A 9,397-nucleotide genomic window follows, 5' to 3' on the forward strand; every position below is an offset into this window, starting at 1 on the left:
AATAGGATTAAGGTGCAAGTCGACATGTATCGCACACAATGAAAAACAAAATAAAAATAAGAGATAAAAAAAAAATACATTAAAAAAAAAAATTTTGTTTTGTACAGCTCTCATGACAAACTGTTAGGGGTATAATTAATTTTCTATGGACCAAAACAAATGATTGTGAAATGAAATATCAATGATATGTTACTTCCAACCCTTTTTCTTTACAAACTAACAAAAATAATACAAAAAATGTATATATACATTTTTTATTTATAGGCTATATATATAATGGCATTGTCATGAGAGTTGTACAAAACAAATGTTTTTTTCTCTGCGTATACAAAACTGATCTGCGTAAAGTCTTTATATAAAGTTAAATTTGCCTCTTTGTCTTTAAAAATAGCTGCAGCTAAGTCAATTTGGAAGGACTGCAGCCACATGTCGTCCTGTTTAAAGGTCAAACGCCGCCCCAATCTCAAATCTTCATAGCGTCTGACTTTTTTATTTATTTACTCTTTATGACTGCCCTATATTTAACTCCGATCTATCTTCCTATTAACTTTAACTAGCTTCAGTGTCCCTGATGAAGATAATTTTTCCCCACAGCAAAATGTTTTATGTGTTCATAATGATGTGCTGTGTCCTCCACATATGGCATCATTTTTAAAGACATTAAATGAGTGCTAAATTGGCTGCTCAAAAAGCACAAAACAAAAAAAAAATTGTAATGAGTTGGTATGTTGCGAGTGATGTGGAAAGATTGAATGGACAATGGGAAATGAGCGATGATATGTTTCGATCTGCCCATTTTGAAAGAGAAAATTCTGTGTATCACTTGCTGTTTGAAAAGGTAGACTGACAACATAGAAAACAAACATTGGTCCATTATTACTTCACACTGCATGATAATGTTTCATATAGGGCCTGTAAAGGAACATTCAGGGAGTTCATTTTAATGAGATAAAATTAGATTGCATAATTTTGGAATATGATACATATGTATGTACTGCAAAAAATCTAAATCTATATAAGTAATTTTTCTTAAAATAAGTGCATTTGTTCTTGAATTAAGGAGGTAAAAGAAACTTTTTGCCAATGGAACAAGACAATTACACTTAAAATAAGAAAACACAATTGCATTGTCTTATTTCAAGTGCATATTATCTAATTACCAGGGTGAATACACTTAATTTAAGAAATTTTTACTTATTTCTAGATTGTTTTTGCAGTGTGTACATGTGAGAATCTTGAAAAAAACATCCCCATAGAAGATATTTTGATTTCCTTCATAACTTGTGTCAGTCTTTTGCATAAAATGCACTACCTTTGAATGTCATGTGACAATTTTAATTTGATGCTGTTAGAGATTTCATTTTAGTTGAATTTTTGCTGGCAAGACATTTTACCATGAGCTCAGAGTAAACGGTTTTGCTGGCACGAGTTCTTGTAATTTCTTAAATGAATAGAAACTGGAAGGTAGTTAGGAGTTGGAACATAATTGACATCAATGCATAGTTCATAAAGCAAGAGGTACATGTAAATAGGAAACGGTTGTTAACGTATAAGACGCCTTGTGGCACACCAATTTTTGTTTCATGGATTCACTAAGGAAGCTCTCACATGAAGGGAGTCTAGTTAGTTTAAAAGCTGGAGCATAGTAGTTATCAGAGCTCTCAGTCTGATTCTGTGCCATTTTCTTTAACTTGTTAAAGGAAATTCTTAAAATCTGTTTCTATTCTTATATGATTCTTGTATTGTTTTAATGTGGATCCGCTGCAGGTGTTAAAGTGAATTAAGGGCATCAAACTGTTACAGTATGAATACTTTTGTCAAAAACATTTGGTTTATGTGTATTTTTTCTGTCTCTCTTCTCTCCAAAGGTAAGGAAGAGTCTGTAGCCACCTTCAAGGGCAACGAGTTCTTCTGCTACGATCTGTCCCTGACGCCCATCCAGAGCAGCACGGATGAAATAACGCTTTCCTTTCGAACGCTCCAACGCAACGGGCTCATGCTACACACTGGCAAGTCAGCAGATTATGTAAACCTTTCCCTGAAGAGCGGCGCGGTCTGGCTGGTCATCAACCTGGGCTCTGGGGCCTTTGAGGCCCTGGTGGAGCCAGTCAATGGCAAGTTCAACGACAACGCCTGGCATGATGTGCGCGTCACCCGCAACCTGCGACAGGTAAACAGTTCAGGGCTGCTGTAAAGATGGCGTTTATTTCTAACACCTCTTCTTTTGTTGCAGCAGGATTATCGTTTGGTTCCTTTAAAAAAAAGAACTAACTTTGTCTTCCTTATTGTCTCCTTTCTGCTTTAATACCAAAATTTTCTCTTTTTAGGTGAAAGCTGAACAGAATTTATTTAATCATCTCTTTTGTAGCTACTTTGTTTTGACCAAAAGACCAAAGATACATCTCATTGTGATATTAAAATATTTCAAAGGGAAACAAGCTTTAAAACATCAAAGTACACATGAAAATACCAGGATGTGAGCCGCAGTTGAATCAATACAAAATCAAAGACGAGTTGATTCTCTTAAAAGCAATTTTTAGATTATTTAAAAGAAATAATTGAAAGAAAATGTTCTGCCCTTTATTTATGCACATATTATACTCACATGCACAACTGAAATGCAGGGTAATTTATCAGGGAAACCCATGCTACCCAAACCTTTTGAGCAGTCATACACGATTGTCTTTGTTTGGGCGTGTGAAATGTTCCGTGATATGCGTGAAATGTTGTGTACTTATCCATGGCAGCTTGTTTTCAAATGCACGACAAAACTTAAAGTGCTTCCTCTGAAAACCAGACCCCCTCCATATTCTCCGAGTCATCAATCGGCAGCTGCAGATACTAGCGGTGAGATACGATCAATTTCACTTAGACTTGCCATGCTTACTTCTGCACATTTTTTTTCTCAAATGTAATTGGAATGAATGGCTTGTCAGTACTAATAACGGGAATTCTAAGCAGCCAAGAAGGCAAAAAAAAAAGGCTTAATGTGAATGCATTATCAAAAAGCAGGTGGGTCAGCTCGTTTTTTTGTCCTAGGGAAGAGGTAAAAACATTATCAGGCAAAAAAATGCGTCCAAGTCAAAGATTTCTTCAATACAGGAAAACAAAGAAAACTCAAAAAAAAAATTAGAGCACAGATATATTTAAAAAGCATATCCACATCCATCACTCTTTGATGTTTTATTCCTATTTTCACAAAGGTATTGCAATTGTAGGTAAATTTAAAGTCAAACTAGTAGAACACTCTTGCCCTAAAATAGAGGGAATAACGAAGGAACCAACAAACACTCATAAAAGTAAAAAAAAAGCCCCCGCATACACAGCTGGGGTCAAATGTGGAGCTGTGTGTGATCAGCAGATTGAGACTGGCTTAATGAGTTTGGAAAGCCGACATGATTTTAAAGATTTACAGCATGAGACAATCCACCTACCACCAACTGCACTATAATGATCATTAGGCAAATGTGAAACACAAGCGCTCACACTAACACAACACTCTTTATTTGGGCGCCTTCCTCATTGCCTGCCAGTCTATATTTCCGCTTTACTTTGAACCTCAAACGCAGATCTACATTGTTTAGGTTACTAATGAGAAATAAACAGTACAGAGGAGACTCTACCAGTCCCATTATTTACCCGTACCTTTTAATGTTGAAGGTTTAAATCTGAAGGGAAGGCTTCAGTTACAAGTATTTTAAATTTATGTCACTACACTTTCAAATCATGATCTAATCAGCTGCTACCTTTGCTTGAATCGTGTGTAAAATCTAAATGGAAAAGCAGCTGTTGAGGCTCGGCAGACATCAAATAGGGATACTTAGTCTAAGATTCGACTAGGAATTAACCACCCATATCATGTTGTCCAGGTGAACAGTGTTAAATCACACGGCAGCTTAAGTCTCCAGTGGATCATTGTAATTGATTTAACTGGCAGTCCTGGTGTTAAAGAGCTCTTTAGATTTACCCCACACCACCGGCTCAGAGGGACACAGGAAGTTGAGTATCAATGGCGCCGACCACCTCTGACCCGATATTTACTAAGAGGCGGATCGATAAAAGCTTGCAAGTTAGTAAACCACGAAGATCACGCATGAAGGAGGGATGAAACACATGAAACTATAAGAATAAAAAATAACTGCCCGAACAAATCAATGAAAAATCATAAACTGTTTTTGAACTCACCTGAAAACTATGTGTAATGATTATGACATTTTCTGCTTTAGGAATGTCTTTTGCTTTCAAGACAGCAGTTCAGATTTGTCACTATTAAGTCTACCACTGTATCTCCCTGGTAATTCTGGTTTTCTACACATCAAATATGTGTTTTCTGAAGTGTGAATGGGCTAAACTAAACATGTACAAAATAGATTCTAAGTACCTATACAAAAAAAAAAGATTTATTTACTAAATAGTTATTTATTAATTACGCTTCACTTATTTGTGTGTGAATCGTATCATCTGAAACTTGCACAAATGAATGTATTTGCATTTTATAAGTAAGGTCAACAATATAAAAACTAAAAATTCTGACAAATGGGAGCTTGTTAAATTTAATGCCCAATTCTCCCCATGAAATTGTGCTTCAAAAACATTTAAGTCTCCCACAGCAAGTTGACTACTGTATAAGCTTAAGTTGTCTGCTATTAATTAACGGTAATAACATATTAGATCTTAGTTTAAACAGAAACAAAAAGAATTCCTTGGATTAACTCAACATTCTTAGTAAATGTTAAATGTTTTAATAAATGATTTTTGGAGTTGTATTTCTTGTTTGGTGGGAGTGGCGTCTTAGTGGTCAGGGCATAGAGCTTGGAATCCTGAGGTTCTGAGTTCGAGCCCCACTCCCGAAGACTGACACTCTGGGTCCCTGAGCAGGACCCTTAATCCCCAATTGCTCCCCAGGTGCCGCACGATGGCAGCCCAATGCTCCCCAAGGGGATGGGTTAAATGCAGAGGTAAATTTCTCCAATGTGAGATAAATAAATTTCAATTATTATTATTGGTTTTATTTAACTGTACTTAATCAAACAAATAGCTTTGACTAAAAGTTGAGTCTCTCAAAATGTACTTGATCATATTAAGTATTGTTTTGTTGCCATAATTTTTCTAATTTCTAAAGAAATTAAACTTTAATGAGGTAATGATGCAGTCTGAGAGGCATTTTCTGTAGTTTACACAGTCTGCTTTATGGTTTGTCATGCAAATAAGCATCCGAAAACTGTCCCTGACATTATACATAATTTGCATCCAACTCGCCTGCCGGATCCAGCCGCATGTCATCTGAAACAGCAGTTTGCAGGAAGAGTGTTGGATGTCACCTGAGGTTAATGTGGTCTCTAATGTCTTACAACATCATGAATATCCATCTTTCTGCAACCTCAAAAAGCAAAGCCTCTGAGCATTCCTCCTTTATTTTATGGCGTGTATGTATATTCACAATGTTTCCCTATAAAAACCTATGAAATTGTCAGCTTTGTGCCGGATAAAATGAAGCAGACAGAATTAGGTGAGGTGATAGGGACTCTCTGCCAACATACAAGAAAGAAAGGGGAGGAAAGTGGGGACTGGAATACTTTGCACACGCTTAAAGGTCCAGAGCTCCCCTTGGTGGACACTTGTGGCACTGCAAGTGTGTTTTTCAGTGATTCTTAAGGTCTTACCCTTGTGGTAAGCTTTGATTGGCAGGCCATCCCATTTCTCTTGACCTTTTTTCAGTCTCTGTCCACCGTACATGGAGAGTCCCATCCATCCTGTACTATTCACAGAGCACATCAGTTAGCATAAACAGCAAGCTACAGCTTCTGTGTCTTCCTCTCTCATGTCTCCCTGACATGATATGCAAACAAGGGCATCTTGTAGACTTTAGTGCTGGGACCAGGATCTCCTGTGGGACCCACAGCCTAAACCTGCTGCACAGAGAACCAGAGGAACGGATGCTAATCTTCATAAGTATGGATCAGTGTGCTATTCATACTGAATGATAACACTACTGTAACAAAGTATGTTATTTATTTTATGCAAAACAAAAAAGCTTAATCAAAAAAAAAGAATTGTAGTTTGATTTTTAAACCCAAAAAGAACAAAATGTTTTTGCCCATGCAATAAAACAGGCAGTGCATGCAAACCCAATTTTGACTGTGTAGATTTATCAATATGTAAATCATATTCTAAGTACCAAGAGGTGCAAATGTAAACATTTACAAAGTGATTTTTCTTTTTTAAACCTGCAAACTCACACGCAGATATATTAGCTGTCTTTGTGGCCACATAGGAGGCGATGCAGCCGATGCAGAGAGATTTCATGCAAATTACATTATACATATAAAGAGAAATCAATAGAAGAATAATATTAATAGAGAGAAAATATCTGTCCAGGTCGGAACAATTTAAATCAGAAACCGAAACCAATAAAATGACTAAACTTCAATAATTGGCAAATTTATTATTAAAAATTGTTAGCAGAGAACATCTATCACTTAACATGTAAAGAGGCATGTGGACCTAATTGTGTGCATTTTTCTTTAACAGGCTCCACACCAAGTTCAATTACTTTTTATTTAATTGTTATGGGCCTAAATAGTTTTGTCTATTGGGTCAAGCAGCTGTTTAGAGGAAGTGTTGGGGGTAAATCCAGCTGTTTGGAGCCTAGATTCTACCTTTTCTGCCTAGAGGCAGTTTCCAAGTAAATCAATAGCAATGATTTCATATCTTTCATATTAAACTTCTGTTATCAATTGGTTTATTTTTATTTTTTTTTATCTTACTTGCTACCTATTGTCATTATTATCTTTTACATATTTATCACATAGTATATTATTTTCAACAACGTGGCTTAGAACCTCATCTTTCTTTTACAGCTACTCTTAGTCTGCCGAGTTGAGGGTGATTTATAATCAGTAAACTAGCAGTAGTTGTTGTTTCAATAGGGTGGAACCAAACCGGTTTGCACGTCTTATCCAACCTGGCAAGCCATTTCGATCATGTTTAGCACTCTAATAGAGCAACGAAATATTTGTTTCTGTTGCTTGGATCTTTACAGGGTAACACAGGTACATTGAACCAATTTTCATTGGTCTTTCATTTAATCTGCCTCTCAAGTTGCTTGCAGTAGGCTGCTTTCCAGATATATCCATAGCGTACTGATTGAAGTTTTGAAAGATTGCGGCTCTAATATGACCAATTTTCACAACCACATTTTTCAAATCACAAATTTCTTTGATGTGATCATGAAAAAGGGGAGGTATTCATCGTTGGGCCAGCTGACCAGCAGTGCACAGCAGCAGGTATGGGAGGGGCTAGCTCATATACTTTTGCTAAATATAACTGGCCATACCAACAAATACTTTGGCTTCTCATTAATTGATAGGACTTTAAACTATACGAATGATAAGATGGAAAAATTAACCAATTTAAAAACTTTTTAAAATCTTGAAATACATTGATGGAGAGTTAGTGACATTCAGGAAATGGGTCAGGCAGTAAACAACTAGAGACACATTCTCAACCTACAACTACCAATCTGGTACAATTAATGGTTCAGTGTTCAGATTCAATGTTTTGGTGTTTCTCGTTGATTTTGACTGAACAATTCAAATAAACACAAGTTTATACACAAGTTATAACAAGTTGTTGTCATACCCCACAGCAAAAGGAATGTTTTCCTAATTGATTTTTTTGAGCCTTCAGCAAAGACTTCAAACTGCATTGTGAGTTATTATATGTCATCTATATGTAAATTTATATATGTGTAAGATGTTTTGACAAGCTAATTTAATTGCAAACAAAAGGTGAACTTGAGCTATCATGATCTAATCAGATCCTGCTTTAAAGTCCAGCAAGACTCGTTAAAACCTTTAGGCTGGGTTTTTTCAGGAAGCCAGACTTATTTCTAGATTTTTACAATTCTAATCTAAATATTCATTGACATAAGAGTCTCCTGTATGTTGAGAACCTCAGACTTAAATTTATGATGTAATTTACTCATCGTCATCTGCTGCCAATGACCAGATATCCACCTGTGTTTGTACAAATGGATGTACGGTCTACTTTTATTAGAGGAAAACCTGCTGTTTGAGATGAATCTCAAACCCCTCAGCTGTATGCAGCTGTGAGGCAGAAAATATGTTTATCAGAAGAAAGGATTTCTGAGTCGTGGACAGTAGCTTTGATTTTGATCAAAGGCTGGATTTCATAATATATATGTCTAACTACATTCAGACAGAACACTTCATTTCATTCCCCTCAATAGAGGAAAGACCAGTAAAGGATTTCAGGAGATGGTAGAAGCTGTGCTGCAATTAAAATCCCAATAGAAAAGAAGTAATAATTCTAAGAGAAAAAGGAAATAAAAAAAAAAAAACATTGTTCTTTAGTAATTTTAGCTGGTCTTTCATGATGTGATGCTATAACTTTAGCATCATTAGTTTTATCACATGATTAAATTTTACAATGTGCATCTTTGGTCGTCATTCGGCTTCTATTCAGTCTGCCAGAAAGATAAAAAAACAGTCTAAATGATTTACTCTCTTTTGCCAACTCTCTAACTTGATGATTACAGGCTTGAGCCTTTTACAGAGCCTTTGTGTTTTTTCGGCCGGCTTTCAAAGCCCATAAGACACTGCTTGCAGTTAGAGCTAACCCAAATCTTAACCCAGCATGGAGAATGAAACATGCACTTTTGTGCTTTTACTTTTATTTGGAGAAGAAGGAGGGAACAGTGTGAACAACAGACAGAGGGAAATGAAGCGTAGTGCTGCTATGAGACTTGGAGGATCAGAGCAGTGGGAGGATCAGGAAAGAACAGGAAAAGAGACAGCGGTTTGATTTTGTGCTACACAGAACAGAGACAAGCTTTCTTTGAAATCCCCAACGTGACTTTACAACCTGAAGATGCAACAAGTATTGTGTCACAGATCTGGGTCAGTAGCTTATTCACTCTGCAGAGAGAAGGGTAGACCTTTGATATCAATATCTTACATTGTCCTTTCTGAATTACTATTACCCTTTTCTTTTTTTATTTTCTCCCCAGCAGTATGAGTTGTCTCTATGAATGTCTTCTTTCTTCCACTCTGGCTTTGTTGCTCAGGATTAAATGGATCATGTTTTCATATTTAATTGAAATAACTCCATCCATCCATCTTCTCAAGCTTATTCCATCAGGGTCATGGCGCACGGTTTTCTGTCAGACCATCATACCCATATTTAATACGCATGCGCAAGATGTCAGATTTGCATTTATCCCTTTAGTTTTGTATGAATAATAGACTTTAAAACCCCTTCAGTCATGTACAAAAAAAATATTTAAGGTCAGATCGCCATAGGCATAAAAAAATACACAAAAAATAAGTAATTTGTTTTTTTGCACATGACTAAAGCGATACACACCCGTTGAAGT

General features: G+C 36.3%; 1 protein-coding gene across 1 annotated transcript in view; it reads left to right on the plus strand.

Annotated features, from left to right (window-relative positions):
* Positions 1 to 9,397, plus strand: part of LOC107082797 (neurexin-1-like) — a 1,206,010-nt gene that overhangs the window by 484,084 nt on the left and 712,529 nt on the right. The window contains exon 6 of the mRNA XM_015371662.1: positions 1,869 to 2,170. Within this exon, the coding sequence (XP_015227148.1) occupies positions 1,869 to 2,170 (302 nt within the window). The remainder of the gene's footprint in view (positions 1 to 1,868; positions 2,171 to 9,397) is intronic.

This window comes from Cyprinodon variegatus, unplaced genomic scaffold (genome assembly GCF_000732505.1).
Source record: "Cyprinodon variegatus isolate N-32 unplaced genomic scaffold, C_variegatus-1.0 Scaffold62, whole genome shotgun sequence".
Taxonomy (NCBI): domain Eukaryota; kingdom Metazoa; phylum Chordata; class Actinopteri; order Cyprinodontiformes; family Cyprinodontidae; genus Cyprinodon; species Cyprinodon variegatus.